Raw genomic sequence first — 22316 nt, forward strand, 5'->3', positions numbered from 1 at the left:
CCCCTTTAAGCTCGGGCTGGGGCCTTCAGACTTTGCCTGAGCTACATCACAGATGTGCCAGTTTTCAGTCCTGTCTCCTGATGATGGACCTTGGACCTGTTCTGTAGTCTTGTTCCCAGTCGTGTCTCTGGACTTACCTCCTCCTGCTTCTGACTGAACTCCCTGGATAGACCTTGGACCCAACTTATCCCCTCACTTTGGCTGAAACTGTCAGCGGGCCCTGTTAATAGCACGTGCCTCTCTGCCCATGCTGTTCAGACCAGTGAGACTGCACTGGGCAGTGAGGGCACTGCCTGTGCTGTGGTGACCCTCAGCTCCTGGTTTGTCCCCCCTTGTGGAGCAGCCCCACTCTTGCTGCTCCCTGATAGAATAAATCTTAGTATGGGGTGCTGTGAGGATAGCAGCCGTGTTAGCCTGCCATTTTCTTGCAGAGTAACCCTCTGCAAAAAGAATAAAGCAGATGATTCAATGCCTAGCATGTTTAGTACTGAAATATGTTAGCAGTAGCTGTGTTCTCTAATGTAGATGATTGCTTTCCATTCAGTACGGTAGGTGGTGTGTATGAAGTTCAGATGTGGCTTGGGTATGAGCAAGAAAGGATGATTATTACATCTCCAAAAGAAAACTCAACTGGGTGATAGGAAGGTCACTAGGAATGTATGGCTTGGCTGCAGTGCCTGGGAGAAAATGTTTTCTATTTAAAGGGAATGAAAGAAGATGAGGAAAACATGCAAAGAAAGAAACAGTGCTGGAGAGAGAGGCAGTGATTGATAATTCTGGCTGTAACTACTGCTGTTTATTTCATTATGATTAAAACCACAGACTATGCCATTATTGCATAGCTGTGAAAAATGAAATAGTGGAGTGTACAAAAGCTAATAGTGCAGTATAACAAACAGTCTTTTTTCTTTTGTTTCTGTCAGACTACGAAATACAGAGGCAAATTGAAGAACTTGAAAGTGGAGGAACAATTCTGAATGAAACAAGAGCCTTTGATTCCAAGCTTGGGTGAGTTTTTATTTCGGAGGAACATCAGGAATAGCAGCTTTAGATTGTCAGGGATACCTAGTGCCATGGTCAGGACACTACCAGGTAATGTAATATTGCTCAACTTCTGTCTTCTAAAGCTGATGTTCACAAGCATAGTCTCCTCACAGGTAGTAGTTTATTCTTAAAGTTGAGGCTTTTTCATAACAGATTGTGTGCTATATCAAGCAGTCTCTCTGTGAAAATGACTGCCCTCTTACATACAGGCATTCTTTGAAGCGGCCTTAAGAAGCTCTCCTGATCTTCATGGGGCAAAGTTTTTTGTTTTGTGTTTTTGCCGTAAAACTAATTCTTACTGGTTTTGTTTTTATTTTAGGTGCACTGTACCAATGAGAGACAAAGAAGGAAAACAGGATTATCGGTATTTTTTTTTTTTAAATGAAATTGACATTTCAAGAACTAAGAATTTATTTCATTTCTTAAGTGTAGTCAGTGTAATGAGCATACAAAGCTAGTCAGTATAGTCAGTATGTATTGGAAGTTTACCTTCCACTGGAAAGGGAGAGACCTATCAAAATCTGTGCGAGTCTGAGCAGTTTAGATCTAGAACTGTGTCTCATCTCTGCTAAAACCCATAGACCTTTCCCAAAAACTAAACTGGAGTACCTTAGCTCACAGTGGGTAAGTTGAAGGTTTACTCTGTGGCTAGTACACATGTATTCTTAAGAATACCAGACATAAAATGTAAGAATATTCTGAGTTAAGCATTGTTCCCGCTTTAAGAAAATACTGAGGGAAATGTTTTTCAGATAGCATCCCTACATTCTGTGATCATAGATCACAATCACTGTTTGAAAATCCTACCTACTATTGAAAGGTGTCAGCATTCATACACAGGTTTCTACCTTATGATCTTTGTAGCCCTAATGAAGATGTTACCTTGCTAAGTACTTCTTGCCTTCCATCAGTGTGAGATGACAGCGATCAAACCATGAACAGCCACCCAAGAAGGATTTAGCCAGAGGGCAAGGGGATGAGGCATGGGTACCGTTGGGAAGCAGTGCTGCTGGGAAGAAGTGCAAAGCAACAGCACGGCTGCTTAGTGCCCTAGCATGGGAGGTAATCACACTGGTGTCTGCATGGGATGGGGAAGAGTGATGCAGTTCAGTGACTGCTGATTGCTCTGGGCACCCCTTCCCCTGTTCTGTGCCTGCCTGCCTCCTTCCCTGGTTAGGGCCGTTTTAGTACTGATCCTCCCAGTAGTTCCCTAGCTTTGCTTCCCAGAGACGGTCTTTCTGTTACTCCCAGAGTTCACTCCCCAGCTGGGAGAGACTTTCAGAGCCTCTTAGCTTTGCCATATCTGTGTTCCTCTTAGATTTACATATATTCTACCACTGATCTTACCAGAGCAGAGCAAGGATTTTGAAAGTAACCACAAACTTTAAACTTAAATCTGCTTTTTACATTATTGTTTGTAGAAATGCAGCAGAAAAGGCAGTGATCATTTTGTGAATTCATTATGGTAGGGGCTGGCATAAGGCTTATTTAACAAGACTAATTTGAACAAATGCAAAAGAAAATGCATGAAAACCTAGGCAAAACTGGCAAGTCTAAGATACTTCAAATAAAGACCAGAGAGATTATTACTGTTGCTAAGATTATGATCAGTATTAAACTGTTTTTCAGATTTTTTTTTTGTAACTTACTGCTGCACGTTATACATTAAACTTAAAATCTATGTTTAGGCAGATTTGAAATAGAAATTATTATAGTAAATGTAGGGGGTGCCCGATGTCCTTTATTCTGATATTTTTGAACCCCTCATTTGATCATGTAAAAGTTAGGTTTCTGCTTCAATCACAGTTATTCGAGTGGTTTGAATTGGCCTTCTCTTTAAGGGAGCCTTTTGTTCTGTGATGGCACCCTGCTGAGCACAGTAACTTTGCTTTTAGCACAGCATGAGATTTCATCAAGATTTTTGAAGTTAGTTTGGAAAAGGTTACAACCTGCCCAGATCACTCCTGGCAGTTGGCTGTCAATCTGGGTTTTTCCCTGCCGATCCACTCCTATTTTTGCCCAGATCCACAATTCATTCTTGATGCCAAAAGGAGTGGGTTGTTTTCATTTCTATTCTTACTGGTTTTATTGGGGTTTTTATTATTATTATTTTGGCTGCAGAAGTGTTAATTACCCATTTTCTATCATCAGCTCTTTGGCAACCAGTAACAAATACTCAAAGAAAATAGAGGCTTTGCAGCAGTTCAGGGTTGATCTTTTACTGCTTAACAGTGATACACCAAGTCATGAATGTTTTATATTTTGTTTAGTTGAAATATAATACAATTTCCAGGTTAGTGTAAACTTGTGATATAAATTATTCTTTGTCGTTTAGCTTCTGACTGAAAATAATTATAAAGGAGTTTTTCTTAATTTTTACTAGGTTTATGCCAGAGCCAAACCTTCCTCCATTGATTCTGTATGATGCAAAATCTTTGCCAGCTAATATGAACCATCAGCAAGTGGTAAATATTGATTTGATTCATGAGAGGCTTCCTGACCTCCCCAGTGTGAAGAGAGCAAAGCTCGTTGAACGGTATGGGATTCTTCCTGAACACAGCTTCACCTTATTGGTACGTCTATTGATCAAGTGCTAAAATAAGCCTAGAAACTTCAAAGTTGCACGGTTTTTGAAAAGATTTACAAATGTCATATTAACCAGCTGTCAGTTCTCATGGATGTTTTTTAGTTGGAAATATGTCCAATGCATACTTTGTACCTTGGAGCCATATCCATAGAATGGTGGGGAAAAGAAACCATACACAGTTCGCCTAGAAGTGTTTCTCATGCAAGGTGCAGTCAGATAACTATTATTTAATATTGATCTAGTCTGTCTACACATGGATGCACCTGTGACTGACTGCAACAAATGTACAACTTTCTGCTGACAAATCCTTGCCTGCAAGTGCCTGCTTTTCTTGTCTTTGGGTCTGGTACAAGGCTGGGCACATTGTCAGTATTTAAGAAATTAATAGATGTGTTTTCCTGACTGCAGATGCAAAACCCAAAGTTTAAGTCTTTCAGCTTACATGCCTGTTGATGTGGCTTCCACATTATTTCGAAAAAAACCCAGACTTATTCTTAGGTACATACACAAAATGGCTGTATAACATCAGCTTTGACCTCACAATGCAATTTACCAGGGATAGGTTCAGAAGAGGGGATGAGAAAGGAAAGGACGTGGCAAATATGGATATAAATAAGGAAGTGACAGAGAAATCTCATAACTTCTGAAATTATTCTAAAGGACTTTGAGCTTCTTAAATACAAACTGCATCATCTCTGTTTGCCAGTGATAACTCAATGAGGGGGGAGTGTTAGTATACCCACCCGAGATCAGACATTTCATGTAGGCAGCTAAGCTAAGACAGTGTCCTGCTGGTTACCTCTGATTAGTGGAGACAGAAGGAAAAGGACTTCTTTAGAATAAGACTGAGAGCAGAACCATAAGTACCTTAAATTGTCCTCTGGAGGAGTTCCTTTCCCTTGACTATAAATGGAGGGAGAGCAGTGCACCTAACTTAACTACCTAATAACCCTCCTTTGTGTGTCTGTAACTGAATACACTTGTACAGAAGCTGGTTCTACAGAAAAAAAAAAAAGTTCTTTCTTATGAAGAAAGCTGTTAGGAAAACTGCTTTTGTGGCGGTGTGCCATTTTAGTGAATTGCAGATCTTTTCCTCTTTGGTGGGCAGGTGAGTTACAAGTCTCATCAAAGTCATGAGGCTGCAGTGATACCATGGAGAGGTGTCAGTAGTTCTTACCTTTCTATTTCATTGTATAAGTTGCAAAATGTGATTTCACAGTCGGTATTCCTGTCCATGCATGCATTTTTCACATGATCATATTTCTCACATATTAAAATAAATAGAGCTCAGAAGGGTAGATAAGTCAGAGAAAAAGAGTTCAGGACCTTTTTTTCTTCTTCTCCCCCTTTGTAGTGGATTGACCCTGGCTAGCTGCTAAGAACCACAGCTGCTTGCTCATTCCCCCCACTGGTGTGACAGGGAAGAGAATACGAAGAGCAAAAGCAAGAAAACTCATGTTTTGAGATAATTTTCACTTAAATAAGTGAAGGAAAGAGGAAGGGAAAAACCCAAAAGTGATGCAAATGCAAGCACACCACTTCACACAAGTAGACTGATGCCCAACCAGCCTCCAGCCAATGACAAAGACTATCTCCCCCAAAATCCCCTTCCCTCAGTTTTCCTTTTCGAGCAGGAAAAATATGGCATGGAATATCCCCTTGGTCAGTTTGGGTTAGCTGTCCAGGTTGTGTCCCTGCCGAGCTTCATACCTGCCCTTGGCCTACTCGCTGTGGGGGGCAGAGTGGGAAAAAGTGGAAGTACCACTCAGCAGTAGCCAAAACACCGGTGTGCTGTCAGCACTGCTTCATTCACAAATCCAAAACACAGCACCCTCTTAAGAAAATAAACTCCATCCCAGCCAGGCCCAGTACAGCCACTCCTTTCAACTTGGCATCAGCCTACTTCTTGCGCATTTCAATTTTGCCAGTATTGACGGCTTCTGCTGTGTGGTTTCTGCTGTCTCTATCAACTAGACCTATATATTTGCCTCATCAACTGTCCTTTCTTTCCAGCTGTTCTCTGAAATCCACTGTTGCCTTTGCTTTTTCTCTTTTAACTTTTTTCCTTTTTGCAACGTATAAGACAATTAATAAGCTCCAAGCTGAAATTTGGGATTCAGCTTGTAATAAGATAATGCATCCATTTGAATGCATGAAGTGAACGTGTTCTTCATTGCAGGTCTTCTTTTATTGTGAATTAGAATGTCAGCATGTATACTCTCCATAAAAGTTGCTTGCCTGTTCACTGGGAGACTAGTTAACCTTAATTCATCTGAAAACGGTATGTCTGTTGCTGTGTTAAGCTTACATCAGAAGTTGCAGAAGATTGCTGATAGGGCCAGATGCACAAATCTAATGAGCATTCTTTCAGGTTAGAGCGCCCAGGAGTGCTCATTAAATAAATGGCAGTGGTAGAGGGATGACTCTAAAATGCAAAACCTCTGTTCTGCACCAACTTGTTAGAGAAAACATTATGCACCAAAGTTACAATAAAACAATACCATACTTCAGCATGCAAGTTAGTTTCCAAGCTTGCTTCGTGGGCTTTATTCTCATATACAATAGCTGCTTGTACATACTGCAGTATTGAGAATCTGAGACTCCTGCTTTGCTTAATTACAAGATGTACTGAAATGGAAGAAAAGCGTTACCTATTAATATCTTTATATCTGAAATTTCTTAAGTGTAAACTGCTATATTTTTTACAGTTTTGTATAAATTGCATGCAATTTCTACTTCACTGTGTAAACTGGTAGGCTGGCAAATACTTCAGTCAAGAAGGATCTCTGACAATTTTGCCAGTTACGGTATTATAGTATTTTTGCCTTGCTTCCTGTTGAGTCAGTGAGTAACATCTATTGACGTAGACATCAATGTGACATTTTGTTTTCAAAAAGCATGCTGAAGTCCAGCGAGGTCCAACCAAAAAATAGATCAGTTGTCACAGTACAGCATTAGAAAAAAACACTCTGATCACTTTTCTCATCTGAATTTCAAGTCTTCCCGTGCATTTACTTTTCCTCTGCTTACTCAGATACAAGTGGCCCTTCCACTTGGGCTTTGGCTTATTGCTTTGGTAGAACAATTACATTGGTGAATCCTTCGAACAGTCAAAAATGGGATGCTGTAGAAGTTGGTTTTGACCATTTTGTTCTGACATACCGTCCTCATACACATTGGTGTGCAGGTGAATTTCTGCTTATTTTTAGAACTTAAATCATTTTATACAAAGCTGTAGGAAAAACTTTGAACTTTCTTTGACTGCTCTGCGTGTCTGCTTTAATATCTAGCAGATATTAAATCTAGCTTTAATAGACTAGATTTTTCTGGGTTTTTCTCCCCTGACAATCTTGCACATTTTCGCAGCAGTTGTTACCTCACAGTTGGCTATGGTGGGAGCTGTGATGGTGAAAATGGGAATAAGACAGCAGAAAATGACATTTTATTTGTGAACATTGATGTAGTTTTCTTATTCACTTCTTTGGGAAACGTTATTGGTCTTTAAAAGCATAAGTTTGCGTTACAGACCCAACGTCCCTAAAGATTGTACGCATGGTATTTTGTAAAATAATGTATTGTTTTAAACTTGTTTAAAAAGCATGTGAAATAAGTCCACCACTAGGGGTTTTTTGGCATCTCAGTACTATTAAACGATCATTTTAAACCATGTTTAAGAAAGAAATTTGCATCTGCTTGGAGTATGGGTATGTCAATTTCATGCCAGTGAGACTAATGAGTGAGTTACAGCATATTTGGTGTGTAATAGGAGCACCGAGTGGGCCTGGATCACAAACACGGTGCTGCGATTCCAGATTTCTGGGTTTCCTTCTATGAAGATTAAAATACTATCCTGGTTTCAGCTGGGATAGAGTTAGTTTTCTTTCTAGCAGCTGATATAGTGCTGTGTTTTGAATTTAGGATGAGGATAATGTTGGTTTTAGTTGTTGCTAGGTAGTTGTAGTCCCTACACTAAGTCAAGGACTTTTCAGCTTCTCAGGCCCTGCCAGGTGCACAAGAAGCTGGGAGAGCACAGCCAGGACAGCTGGCCCAGACTGGCCAGAGGGATATTCCCTGCCATGGAACGTCATGCTCCCTATATAACAGGGGAAGCAAGCCGGGAGGTGGGATCACTGCTCGGAAACAGACTGGGCATCAGGGCTATTTTTCCGCAGGTGGTGAGCAATTGCATTTGTGTATCACTTGTTTTATATTTTTTATTAACAATAACAAACTGTCTTTATCTCAATCCACAAGGTTTTTTTCCATTCTCCTCCTCATCCCTCTGATGGGGAAAGGTGAGTGAGCAGCTGCGTGGTGCTTGCTTACCGGCTGGGGTTAAACCGTGACAAATATGTTATTCAGAATTAAGTGACGACAGTCAATTAGCATTCCTGTAAACCAGCATGTTAGAGCATGCAGTGGTTTTTCGCTCACATCTATCGCATGGGACAGATATGTGTGTGTGTTGGTAGTTGGAGTGAATTTGGCTTGAAGAAAGTTGATGAAAACACAGAACAAATTAAAGTCAAGTTCAAGTAGTACAGTATCTAGAAATTAAAACTAATCAAGTTATGTCTGCATTTTTCTAATATGGCAAGAAAATAAGGGAAATGTTTCATTTCTGTCAGTCATTTTGATGTTTTGACATTCTGCCTTATTCATTTCAGTCTAGCATTGCTGGGTTTTCCTACTCTTTGGCTGCAGAAAATGACAGTCACTTAAAAAAACCTAAAATGAAATGGAAAGGAATTTTGGGGAATATGTCTGGTTTTATGTGCACAAGTTGTGAATATGGGGTTCAGTACCTGGTAGCATATGTAAGTCTGTCTGAGTATTCCTAGGCTTTTCTTCTCTTGCTGCCTGGAAATCATCTGATTAAAATGTGAAGGCTGGGTATGTTTGTCCTTGATTTTTCAAAAGTCTGGCAGGAGGGTCAGAGCTGTAGCTCCAGCCAGGCTGTTGGTATCCAGAAATCTGAATGTGCCCACTGCTAGAAATGCGCTCTCTAGCCTGTACATGATGAAAGTGTTGGACATCGTGTGTCAGAGTTTTGTAGCCTGCGTTCAGCCATGTGGCATCCGCAGACATTGTTTTTGTGTGCATAATGTTATAGCTAGACCTACTCTGCCTGGAGTGTTTGTAAAACCTTCTGCAGCATGTGTAAAGAAACCAGCATTTATACGTGCTCACTTTTTCCTCCCTAAATTGGACAGGTGTTTTTGTGGAAGGGAACCCGCTGTTTAAATAATCAGTGTGTGTTTGTGCTATTGAATCCTGAGGTGAATTAGAAAGAGTACAGTATTTAGTAATGCATCGTTTTAGTAATTCCACTTAACACACACACACAGTTTTTAATCAAGTTTACTGTACTCTGGTAATCATGCCATGCCTTTACTGTTTTTTTTTTAAGCCAAATTTGTTCCTCTAGTCTATTTAGCCTTAGATTTTACATAATTTGATTACAAATTAACTGCTAGTTAAATTTCTAAGAACACTGAAAAGAAGGGAATTATAGCTGTGTGTATTAGATAGATAACTAGGAGCACTTACAAGGTGTACCTTGGTTCACAAAAGTCCTCACTGGCTTGCCTAGGCTGAGAACTCAAGGTAGAGGGGACAGGTCTGATTTTTGTCACACCGGTTTTACAGCATATCAACCATTAATCTAAGTACATTTTGTTCTGTTTCACAGAGAGCAGTAGTCTTCTCAAAAGCCATACATCATTACCAATGAAAAATGTGGTATCTAGAGCTGTTGGAAGTTTGTGTTGTGAAAGTTTTGAGGAGGAAAGTCTAAAATTCTGTATTGCTATGGTGATAAATTGCCTTTAAAAACTAGGGCAAATGAGATTGTTTTGATGGGTTGTGTTTCAGTGGAAAAGTCAGGCTTTGGTTTAGTGTGTACCTGCACTCTTTTTGCTTGGAACCAGAGATCTGGCTGCAATCAAGATGTGCTTGGGAAATGTTTTTGCCGTGATGACAGTATACTTAGAATAGCTCCTTGGCTGTCTCTAAACTGCTGCCTCTCAACTGCTGAGAGCTGGCTTGTCCTCCTGTGTGTTTATGCCACACACTGCAGAAGTCCAGTGGCACACTGGATTTGGATTCCTCCTTGAAAAGGTAGGAGCTACCACTTAATAGCTCTTCAGCCTTCAGTCGACCTAATGAGTTCTCTGCTACAGTTAAAGATCCATCAATGCCTTGATGACAAACAGCACAGCATTCAACAGACTGTGCAGTATCTGTTCTTCTAAAAACAATCTCAGATTTCACTTAGGCTATAAATTGAATCCCCGACTGTCATACCTTCTGAGCTTTTAGGGTGCTGTGGAAAAGCTTACATAGCTTCTCTGAAGAAACTAGAAAAATAAAACCCTGCTTCTTACAGCATGACCTTTCCATATCATTGAAGGATGAATGCAAGCTAAACTTATTCCTTCAATCCAAAATAAATAGAAGTCATTGCAAGATCAAGAGTGAAATAGCTGTAGATAGTTTCAGGAAAAAATTCTTCTTGGTAAAAGGTAGCATGATAGCCTGTTAGATGGCAGCATTAGATTTTCTAGTAATATACATACTTAAAACATGTGAGAAGATGAGAAAGGTTCTCCCCAAATGCCAATTTTAGGGAGGAGTTAAGAGAAAAAAGATTGCTTGTTTATTGGCAGATGAGCTGTATGTACCTATTCTGGACATAATAGCGTTTGCTGTTATGTTAATAAAATTACTCCAAAGTCTTGTGACTTTGCAATAAATTCACAAAAACAAGTTTACTTTAGGACTGAGTATTTATACTCCAAATGTAATTGTGTAATTATGTTTGCGCTCTCGTATCTTTTTGATGCATTTAACTTCTTTCTTAAACAGAACGAAGACGGATTAACAGAGTTCTTTGAAAATGTGGTAAAACAGACCCAAATGAAGCCAAAGAAAGTGATCGGCTGGATTCTAAATGACCTGCTCAGTTATTTGAAACAACATTCCCTTACAGTAAAGGAAAGGTCAGGCATCTTGATTTCTACAGACATGAAACAAAGTGATTCTTTTCTCATGTAGCATGAACAGTATCATGTCACTCCATTGTTTGCTTCTGCTTTAGTTACTATCTGTGAGGTTTGTTACGTAGGCCTTGACACTGTCACGCTGAATGAAGTTAACCAATACGTTGCGAAGAAGAGGACTGTGTAGTTAAGAGTAGTAATCAGTCTTCCTTCTTTGGAATATGGCAATGGTAAGGCACAGTCAGGCTGTCAATACCAAAGTTGAATATAGTGCATCATGAGGAAAAATACTAGCTTGTCATGCTAAACTGTGATCCTTCAGGCGAGCAACAGTAGCCTAGATATATTACTTCACCTTATTCTCTGAGGTAACTTCTGCCCCCTTTTTCCCTAGCCCAGTCAGTTCTTTTCTCCTGGCTGACCTTCTGAACCTTCTAGAAAAAAAAGAAATTTCTTCTACAGCAGCAAAGCAGGTAAGTACCTTTTTGATTTTACTGGGCTTTGAATCTGTGACTGCTTACTCCATTTACTCCCATTTTAGAATCAGTGTGTACTAGTACATTGATTTCTTTAAAAGGAAATAATTTAGAGTGTTGATGAAGGATAAATTTTATATCTACTATATACATATAATAGATGAAAATGCCTTGTGTGTATATAATCTTACAGGTACATCTGCATGTTTAGTGTTAGAAGGTGACACAACCAAATAGATTTAAGCAATGTGACCTGAAGTCAATTAAATCCTGCTTCTGAACAGACTGGACACTAGGTCTCAGTTTCACAGTTCCAGTCAGACCTGAGTGAAAGGTCAGTGGAAGCTAATCTGTGACTTCCAGTTAAACTGAGAGTATCTGTTACTAGGTACTAAGGGACAGTAAGGCCTAGGTTCCCAAGCATTAGCATGTGGAAAAGGATATAATTCACCTGAGTTTAGTCACAGAGAGAGTTCTGATTTGGTGTATCCCTGAGTCAAAAGTGGAGAGGTCTGGCCTTTCTGATATCCTTGCTGCTTTGAGCAAGTGCTATCATAGAATCATAGAATGGTTTGGGTTGGAAGGGACCTCAGAGATGATCTAGTTCCAACCCCCCTGCCATGGGCAGGGACACCCTCCACTAGACCACATTGCCCAAAGCCCCATCCAACCTGGTCTTAAACACTTCCAGGGATGGAGCATCCACAGCCTCTCTGGGCAACCTATCATGGACCTCTCAAGCAAGTACTGATGGTAAAGCTAGTTTCTCCCTCATTTTAAATATGATCTTGCTTAGGACAGTCTGAAAAATAAGCTCTTGATGATTTGTATCTAAAATGGTGAACTGATGATGATGAGTACGGTGACTGCTGTGTCTGTAGACAAAATTTGGAGGTGTTTTGTGATAGGGAATAATCTGTCATTCACTTAAAATTGTTGCCATCTCATGTATGCAGAATGCATTGTCTTTTCAGATTAATTATTATCGTCTAGATAAGTACATTAGATGACTGCTTCTTCTCAGGTGTTCGTCAGTGAAACTGTTAATGAAGACATTTAACTTGCAATGGAGATATTTAACTTCCCTGGTCTGCTTTCAAGCTTTTAACACTCTGAAATACACAGGGTGGGTGTCCATCTTTCTAGCACATATGGATTTAATCCAAGTACAACTTTAGAATAGTACTGAAGTCAGTTCACGGTTTTTGGATGATTCTAAACTAAGTGTAACCATTGCAAATATGGCTCTTTACCCTACTTGGCAACACTTAAACTTCCTGGTTTGTTCTTTTCTATTTTGGAGATGCTTGTGGTTATTAATTAAGTTGGTCTTCTTGTTGGTCTGCTTCTGTGAATAGCCAGCTGCATATGACAGGCGTCATAAATAAGGATTTAGTGCTTGACTTCAGGCATGTGCATTTGGAAAGTTGGGATTGGAAAAGTAAAAGCTTCAAACAGGAGATAAAGTATTAATAAGAAAACCATTGGAATCTAGAGCGGTTCTGTGCCTGCGGGGTTATGGCACACCCATCAGTTTGGTGTCTGCATTTGAAAGGGAAGCTTCAGAGCTCAGGTCTAACTCTTGGCTTCCTTGTGGAGGTAGAGACAGGGTACTAAAGCTCTTCTACGGGGGTTTCTTGCCTTGTGATGTATTTGTGTGCCAGCACTTCTGACAGGTTATGAAATGTCAAGAATTTCAGAGATGCTTTTCTTGTTTAATTACCAACTCCTTGTAATGTGCATGTTGTCCTCTGTGTTCTGAAATTGGACACAGAGAAATAACAGTACTGTTTGCCATCACTGAGTGATGCTATCAAACTGCAGAAACCTTGCCACATTTAGAAAAGTATTTTGGTCGCCTGGATGTCAGAAGAATAACAAATGTTTATAACAATTCTCAGCAGTAGGCAGAGATACTGGATGGCCCGAGGGCAGAAAGGGCTATATATACACAACAGCAGATGAATTGCAGCGCTTGGGGAGGGTGAGAATGAACTGCAGTGGTAGAGACAGATCCAACGGGAAAGGGTGGGAGGGTTGGACGGGGTGAGCGTGCAGACATGCATACACATACGTGCTCGCTGCAGGAAGCTGTTAACAGTGTAAATTTTTTAAGAGGTTTTGTGTTCGGTCTCTGCTGTATAAGGTACTAAAACACAGGCAGATGAAAGCTGTGAGCACTGATTATAGACACAGAACATTGTATGGTAGGACGCATAAGCCAAGGAAAGGGCACTGTGTGCTGACATAATTACCACTTAGGTAATTACACAGCTCACGCCCAACTTGCCATCAAATATGGCATCTTACTCCAGAGGTCTCCAAAGCGGTTTCAGTCTGGTGTGCCTGTGCAAAGGGGAGAAAGGGGAATAGCTCCCAGCTCTGCCAGTGCACAGGCCTGTGGGGTGAGCATGTCTGGGATCAGGGGACCTGCACAGGCACATGCTGTGGCGCACCTCAGAGGCACCGTTTTGAAGCCCACAGTGGGAGGTGCTGGCACTGCTCACCCAGGGTTGAAACCAGTCTGATGGGGAGTATGCCCGGGATGGCGCCTTGGCCCTCCCTTGTTTGCAGGGCTGGCAGCAAGTACACCTCTGGCATAAAGGCCCTTGCCCTTGAGTTACAGCACTGTGGGAGGAGGCTGGTTCCTGGGCCAGGGAAGCAGAAACTTGCCCCTGCTGCTGAGAGCCACACTGGAGCAACTCTGTGTGGACACCCTTGTCACACGTTCAGCAGGAAACTGTAGCAGGTTATGGAGCAGAGCAGACCCCAGGTCTTGTGTGCTTTTGCAGTTGCATAGGTCACCCACATGGGAGTAACGTCAGCAGACCCACTTGGCACCCCAATTTTAAAGTAGATAGCAGGGAAATGAGTACAGTACACAAACCTAAACAGAACCATCTGCTTTGACAATTATGGCTATACCATCTGGAGGACTGGACCCAGCCTGCCCCTCGCTTTTGTCAGAGGCTGAGGGACAACTGCCAGACATTGAGCTTCCATCACTGGAAAGGAGAGATGCCCACAGGACTGACTCCAGTGGTACTGCCTGCTGCTTCCCTCCCACCCTTGGCAGCAAATCACTGCAGACAGGGTTTCTAGTTGGAGCATTCTCAGGCACAGCAGTCAGCTGGCATGTTCACCAGTTGCAAAATGTTTGATATGATGCCCATGGCAGCCAGACGTGTAAGTCCTGATTAATTCATCTTGACCAATGGTTTGCTGCTATGCCTGTGTAGGTAGAGACAGCAGAACATCATTAAAATCTAATCACGCTCAGGCAAGAATCAATAGTAGAAACTACTGAGATTTCAGTAATGGAAATGAGGCCTGAGATTCTCATTTTGGCTCTGGAGACTTCATAATTTGATCCTCCTGTTCTGGTGCAGGCAGTTTGTGTAAATGAGTTGAAATCATTTTTTAAACTGCTTTCTTTAGATTCGTACTCCTTGCCAAGTGGAGAAACACATTTTTAAAAGTGCATCTTTGACAGGTCTTGGCCACATCTCTTTCTGCTTTCCTTACATACCTGTAAACAAGCAAGGGCCTCGATAACATAGTTGCTCTACTAGCTAAGTGGAGATGCTTGTTACCAAATTGAAAAGTACACATGATGCAGATGTCACAGGGAAAATCTGGTGCCTTCAAGGTTTCTAACGGGCAAGCTTTTCTGAGTGCCAGGAGATGTTTGGCAGAGGAATAGCAGAGAAGCGGAGCTGGATCTCTGACTGTCAAGCTGTCCTGCCCCTGGTCTAAGTCAGTCTGATGTATGAGTTGCTCCTGGGTAACTCTGCCGTGGTCAGCTGTGTAGATTTTGTTTGTTGGAGATTTTATCCTCCTGCAGCCCATGGCATCCTGCTTGAATACATACTAGTTCTAAAAATCACATCTCCCTTTTTCCAGGAAAGCTTATTTATTGTCTAGCCCCTGATTTGTGCAGTGCTTCAGATTCTCTAGGGTGTTTTGCTATGGGCTGCCCTGTGCAAAGAGGACAGGGCTCCTTCTGAGGGGCGATGTAGTGTCCCCTGGTGCCTTGGGAGGCCTCAGGGACAGAAAGCTTCCTGCCTGGTCCCTCAGGGAAGGAGTGGGTGGGGGCTGCCTGGGCTGGCAATGGAGTGCAACAAAAAGGGTGAGTAGCTGCAGGCAGGTTGAATCTCTGTTGGATGTAGTGGTTTCTAGAGGTAGTCCAGGTAGCACTGGCAGGATGATTTTTAAGTACTGCACTAGAAGGAAGATCTTGTAGAAGACATCATGTACTGCACTGATTTATTTAGACATAAACAGCTTTACTTACAGCAGCTGTAACTCTGGCTGCTTATCAGTAACTTTAATGTTGTGATCTGCCTTTAACTCTCTTATAGGAGAAAAAACAAGATGTAGCTGCCACAATACAGCTGTGTGTCATTACCCTCTCTCAAGGTCTCCAGCAGAGTGATAAGATCCCATAAAAAGCTTTTGGGTACCACTGGCAAACAAATCTTCTCTTGCAGGAATTGTGTCAACGCGTGGTTCTTAAATACCTCTTGTGGCTACAAAATTGTTAAACTGAAGGTCTTTTGCACCAGAAAATTCTTTGTACTGAAGAAAATTGATGGGGTAGTTCAGATACCATCCCACATGCTTCATTTTTCCTAAGTTGTCTTGCTGCCCTGCTAATTATTTAACGTGCAGTTTGAATGCCCCTTCTTGTCTCCCCATCCCAGCCTCTTCTTCATCCTACAATGAGTATTTAATGCTGAGATTTTGACATGACATCCATTTCCATATTGGTACACAGCAATGGCCCAAACATACAATTACATCTTCAGCTCAGGATGAAGCACAAGCAGCTGTTTTTTAATAAAGGGTTTTCTTTCTCGCCTCCCACAGCTCTGAAATAAGAGCAAAGGGAATACAGAAAATGACTGCCCAAGGAAATTGTTTTTTTATAAATGTTCTTTTCTCTCAAGTTTATTCCAGGGCAATAGCCCTGCTGCAGTGTAGGAGAACTCACTTGCATTAACAAGTGATTATTCCAGAGGCCTGGGTTCGCCCAGCATTCCAGTCCTTGGAGGTGATGCATAGGTGGGCTGGAGCTGCTGCATTCATTCTGCTCGGCACTATTTTTCTTCTGCTTTGTCATACGTATCCTCATTACAGCTTGCTGATGAGGACTGGTAATGGGATGAGTTACCTGGGATTGGACTTGGTACAATAGTCAGCTAATCGTCAGTTCCCGGGCAGAGACATTTCTCATGGAAATGCATTTTCTTACTGCTCACAGGCAGTTCTTGTGAATAACGTAAGACAAGCGCAAGTACTGCCTGAGGAACAGCCTTGCAGTCAGTGATAACCTCTGCTGTGGTGCACCCCTCTCCCAGCGAGGGAGCGGTGGCTCGGTGCAGCGACGGAGATGGGGGCTGTGCTCAGTAAGCTTCTTTGAAGGGTACTATCACTGGTAGCAGCGGGCAGCTCCCAGTACCGCGGGAGGCTGCAGAGCAGTGGTTGCAAACCGTTAACCTGCGGTGAGTGAAAATGCTTTTCTGCAGGATGCAGAAAAGGAGGGAGGGTACAGGAGCTCTTTGAGCGAGGCACAGGATTCAGTCTTGGGTTTGTTCATGGTTAGACAATCTGCTCTCACTTTAACTAAAATCTGGTTTCTTGGATCAGTAACTGAAATGCTGCATGTAAACAACATTGATATGTCAAGACACCAACTTTGCTACTTACTGTGATTTTCAGGTGCTTGCAGAATTGTGGAAGGGAGAAGGGAAGACTCCTCTTGAAATTGTTAAAGAAAAGAAACTTGAACTGATACAGGATCAAAAAGAGCTTGAACAGATCTGCCAGGCCGTGATTGATGGACAAGAAAATGAGGTGATTATGATGGTGCTGGGAAGCTTGTGCACTCTGGCAGTCTGTGGCACTAAAAAGGGGGTTAAAATGGCCTTTTTTTTTTTTCCTCTTCTCCTTTTGATTGACATTTGAGCTCTAGAGCCAGTATAGGAGCATTAAAGCTGCTGCTCAGATATTACTAGGGTTTTCTTCTCCTTTCTTATTTTACTAAGTGTTTTTTTGGAAATTGAAGTATACACAAAATGATCAGCAGAAGAAATTACCAGTCTGGCTAATGCACTAAGTCATTCTGAGAGACCATAAAAATTTAATGCAGGAAAGCAAAACTGTGGGGCAATTGCCTTCTCCAGCTATCCTGCCATTAACCTGACCTGGCCACCCAACCACATAACTCTGATTTTTATGTCATCTGTTGTGATACTAGGGCAACACTGTGGAACTATTCTGAAGCTGGAGATTGAAGTTCCCTCCAGCATGGCACGTATTAGTTATGGAATCAGAGACTGTATCAGAGGCTGGCAAGGCAAAAATTTTACTTGCATCTGTCTCTTCGCCGTGTCCCTGTCTCCCTCTGCTGCCGAAGAGATGGGGTGGGGAGGAGCTGGAGCCCCATGGCAGCAGCATGGGGGGCTCCAGAGCTGCTGCTCGCTCCGCTGTTCTACTGCTGGGCTGTGGCGGCAGCACAAATGCTGCAGTGGGAAAGATGGGGGGGGGGTTGGCTCTTCCCCAGCTCCTTGGGAGGGCAGGCACAGCCTGCATGGCCCATCAGTCTAACAGAGTCTGAGATGAGAAAAAGGGAAAAAAAACCTTGTTGATCATGAAGGGGGGGAGTGGGAAGGGATCTGTACGGAGCTTAAAATCTGCTTTATAAAAAGCAAAATGAAAACAAGTGCTTATATGTCCTCTGGAGCGAAAATGTAAAAGCAGAAGTGAATAGCTTACTTCTAATATAAACATTGTCTGGATACATTTGCCATTTGGAAAAAAAACATTAACTTCTTTTGAGAACAATACCACCCACCCCAGATCTCATTGGGGGATGCTAACAGCTCTGCAAGAGCTTTTGATAAAGAAAATGAGCTTGCAGTAGGTCGGCATGACCTCCATCAGACTGACTCATTTGCAGAGCCTGATAAAAGTGCTGCTGTATTTTCAGACTGGTACAGAAGCACAAGTGTGGACAGAAAGAACATTAGAACTGATTGGGAAGCGCAGAAGCCGAAGGTCCATAACTACACTCCCATTTCAATAATAATGCTTTCTCCGAGAATGTAATTCCTCTGTTTTCCACTGGTTTAGTCAAGCCAAATGCAGCAGAATGGCCTCACTTCCCTACTTTTTCCAGGTGATCTTTTGCCAAGGCAAAAGCTGCCTTGAAGGCCTGTAATTCATTGCTTAAATTGCTGCGAGAGCTTACCTTACCCAATAGAGTTGGCTGAGTATTTGACGGGGGGGGGGAAGTATGCCTTGCTTTTTGATAGTAACTTTCTTTAAACTGAACTACAGTTGCTTAAGCCAACACTGAGCATTTTATGAAAATGCAGTATCTATCTGGATTGTACTGTGTTCTGCCCCATATAGGTAATTCCTAGCAGATCAGGAGTAACGAGTCCTTTCTGTATTGTGGCATTATGGAGAAGACTTTACGCTGCCAATAATTTGGATACCATAATGAGCAGCAATATTTGCATTTGTGCTTGGTATTGGCACAGGGGGTGGTTCATATGTTCACAATTCTTCCCTTAATATCTGTAAATATGACATCATGTTTAATGGAAGCTGTCAAGTTTTGCCCAGTAACTCTGACAATGCAGAGAATGCCTTCCCTGCCACACAACCAGCCTGAAGGCCAGCAGCTTGTCTTTCAGCAGCGGCATCTCCTTTAGAAATGCTTGAAAGTGAAATTCCTGATGGTTTTTTTTCAGTGTCTTTGCTTAGCTTTTAAACATGGCCCTTGCTGTTTTGCAGTTGACTGTGCATCAAACACTGGCTGTCTGATAGGAGGTCATATTTCTGATCAGTTAATTAATTGCTATGTTGCAAAGGATTCCTTGCTTAAAGGAAATAACATGCTGTTACAAAAACACCTACATCTGCACTTGAAGGACCTCACAAATACTATCAAATAGATTGTGATTCGATGCAAATTACTTGTTATAACTGAACAGTGTATTGAGTAAAAAGGTAGATCCTATTAGCAAAAAGAAGTCACTCATTTCTCTGGCTCTTTTCCAGGAAGTTGCTGTTCAAGTTGCAGACACTGTTAAAATCCAAAAGTGTTTTCTGACTTTTTCAATAAGAGGAGATCTTTCTGTTAGTTGTAAGGCCCTGGTACTGCAGGGACTTGCTGTTGTCTCCTGGGAGTAGAGCGGGAGCTTATTGCAAAGCTGAAGGCAGTTTTTATAAATAACGTCTTAGCCCAAAATATAGTATTCTACCACAGTGATCCAAAGGACAAAAATAGTCATACCTTGGCTGTGAATGAGTGAAAAGGTCCAGGTTTACTCTAACAGTAGTGTCTGTTGGCTTGTCTTTTTCTTTAAAGGTTATGGCGATAAAAGCAGGAAATCTGAAAGTTCTAAATAAGTTAATTGGCCTGGTACAAAGAGAAACACGAGGACGATCCAATCCTGTTGTGGTAAAGCAATTATTAGAGAAGAAGCTGTCACAGTAGCCACAAGAGAAAACCACCCAGGTATCTGCAGAAAACACATGCTTTGTTCTGTCTGGTTCACTGCAAATGAACTTCGGTGCCTCCTCACCTATCATCAGGATGTTGGTTATATTTCAAGCAGTGTTACATCCTACTCTTCCCCAGGTGCATCAGCCAAAGGCAGATGAGCAACAGAATAGTGGGAGCTGATAGAGTCATTTGCATCTCCCTCACTTCGGTGCAGCATTCGGAAATGTGATTTCCATGCAGCCACAGGAAACAAGTTCCCAGAGGTGTGAGCGAGTACGCAGAGAGCTGAGGCGCTCATGGTTGGTTTTGTAATAAAGCAAGTGTAAACTCAGCTTTTCTAGCTGCCTTTTTGTGAGAAGGGGAAGTCACAGATCTTGAATGCAAAATCTGGTGGTGCACACTAAAAACTCACTGTAAATTAGTGTGAGTGCACTAGTAGCAATGATTAAAACACCTAGCAGTAATTAAGACCACCACATGCGCCTCCATGCCTAGCAGGAGGGGAAAAAAAAGTCCACTGCTATCATTCTGCCTGGTTTCTGAGGGATGGGGGAAAGTCCCTAGCTACTTAAGTGCATGCCTGAGGCTAGTGCCACCAACAGATCTAAGTCCCTGCACATCTAAGAACTGGTGTCAAAGTGTTTGCTTGCCTTCTCTTTGTTATGTGCTGCCCAAACATTGGCTTTGCCTACTCACAGTTGTTCAGTTCTGAAGTGTGCCTGACAGATGTACGCCCGAGCCCTGCTGAGGTTCACCTCCCATTTTGGCCGGTGAGGTTCAGCATGGCAGCTGTGCTTCCGCCGACCCTGCGGAACCACCAGAGGAGCAAGCAGTGCCTTTCTCTCCTGTGGTAGTTCAGTAGAAGCTGAAGGAATTGAATGTGCCATTGGCTTACCAAAACTGAGCAGGACTTGGCTGCATTCCAGGGGCTGTTCCATTATTTAATCCTAAGGAGTGTTTTATGCTGGTTTTTTTAATACCTTCCATTTTCCATCTCCCAGGTTGAAGTACCCATGGAAATCCAAGGTCCTAGAGTTAACTTCCTAGTCCCAGCCCACTTCAGCAGATCAAACCATTAACAGGAAACACAACTAGAGGCAGCCTATTACATTTACATTTATTAGGGAAAGAAATCCCATTTAGTGCCAAGGGTTTGAAGTTCTTAAATCCCTTCTGGAGGCAGCTAAGCTGTACATTTTAAAGATCACATTTACCTCAGCCCTCAGAGATACTTCTTCAGCATTTTTCTTTAGGATATGGCTGCAGGGCAGGTGGTGTCACAGGGGTGGGACTTCAGCCACCTCTTGCAAATGTGGTGCTTGCAACACGAGTTCAAATTAGGTTGACAGCAGTGCATTCTCACAAGCAGCAGTGCTAATTTATGTCTCCAGCAGGACGGTTCTGTACAAACTGGCTCAGGGTTCAAGTGTGAACTCTTAATTAGAAGGAAAAACCATCCCATGGTTTTCAAATACATTTAATGAATAAAATGTATACCCATTATTCACATAAAAATAACTTTACAATTCATAAAGTCATACAGCTGACAAAAAGCAGTAACATGGTTGCAATCAAGAACTGTGACCCTTCAAAAAAACCCAAACCTCCAAAACCCCAAAGCAACCCCCCCAGGATTTTCATGTAACCCAGTCTTCGCACAAAGGCTTTTACTATCACTTTTCATGTCATGAGCAAAAAGTACTTTTTTTACTTAGAGTTGTGGGAGTTTTCAGGTTTCGATTATATAGCAAATTTGAAATTTTGGAATTCTGCTCAACTCTTGCCATGGCAGCAAGAAACAAAAAGGCACAACGGCTTCTGCATGAAATCTTGAATCTTAATTTAAAGGTACTCCCTTGGTTTAGAAAAGCAGGATTGTTTCCAAAAGGTGGTCCTCCAAAGTGAATGCTTTTTGTTGCACAGCTTGCTGCCGCTGTGCTGAGTTTCCCCTTGGCTGTAGTGGGTGCTTCTTAATAAAGAAAAAGCAAAACAATGCTGTCTCTGGAAGAGCAATAATTAAACTCCATTTAAAAGAAGGAAGGATCTCCACTAGTGTGGCATGGCTACTGCTGGTAAATGTCTTTTTAATGACTATTTCTTCTTAGCCGCTCTTTTCCTACATAATTACACTTTGCTAATACAGTACAAAATCTGTCAAAAATCATGAGCCAAGTTCTAGATGAGTACGGTGCTAGATCTTAAAATGGATTCACTGTAAATCTCAATCTATTTTCACCTCCACCTGCCAGACACAATGGATAACAAGAGAGATTAAAAAAGGGTAATTGTAATATTCTTCCCCTTCCAGGGAAGGGAAAGAGCAGCTATAGTCTATAAATTTTGCACTATATTATGAAACAGTCACTTTAAAAATTTTTAAAGAAATCTTTTGCAGGCGCACACAAAATGTAAATCTTTTTAACATTTGTGGAGATAGGAGCTTCTACCTTCAAAGCAGTGGTAGCTGGCAGCGCTATGACCTCGTGCTGAGAAGGCTCAGCAGGTCCGGCTGCCATTGCTGCCACCGCGGCAGCCTGCCTTAAGGGGCTTATTGGTCACCTTACACCGTTTTGATTGAACCAGTACAACCAAAAAACACCAGATCCTTTTTTGCCTGCCAAGGGCCTGATAACAGCAGCCTAAATACAGCCACCCCCTTCCTCTGTGTCCTAAATGGAGCTAAAGGCAAA

The 22316-nt window shown here is 41.9% G+C and overlaps 1 protein-coding gene across 3 annotated transcripts in view; it reads left to right on the top strand.

Annotated features, from left to right (window-relative positions):
* The window catches only part of GATB (glutamyl-tRNA amidotransferase subunit B), a 45260-nt gene extending 23644 nt beyond the window's left edge, over positions 1-21616 (top strand). Inside the window, exons 7-14 of one of the 3 annotated variants that reach the window (XM_054825277.1) lie at positions 924-1008; positions 1364-1408; positions 3428-3617; positions 10499-10632; positions 11027-11105; positions 16830-16964; positions 19489-19638; positions 19762-19955. In XM_054825277.1, the coding sequence (XP_054681252.1) occupies positions 924-1008; positions 1364-1408; positions 3428-3617; positions 10499-10632; positions 11027-11105; positions 16830-16964; positions 19489-19617 (797 nt within the window). In that variant the 3' untranslated portion in view covers positions 19618-19638; positions 19762-19955. Of the gene's footprint in view, positions 1-923; positions 1009-1363; positions 1409-3427; positions 3618-10498; positions 10633-11026; positions 11106-12132; positions 12274-16829; positions 16965-19488 lie in introns of those variants that run through there. The other 2 variants (XM_054825278.1, XM_054825279.1) reach the window with 2 other exon arrangements.
* The last annotated feature ends 700 nt before the right edge of the window (positions 21617-22316 follow it).

Source organism: Grus americana, chromosome 4 (genome assembly GCF_028858705.1).
Source record: "Grus americana isolate bGruAme1 chromosome 4, bGruAme1.mat, whole genome shotgun sequence".
Lineage (NCBI taxonomy): Eukaryota > Metazoa > Chordata > Aves > Gruiformes > Gruidae > Grus > Grus americana.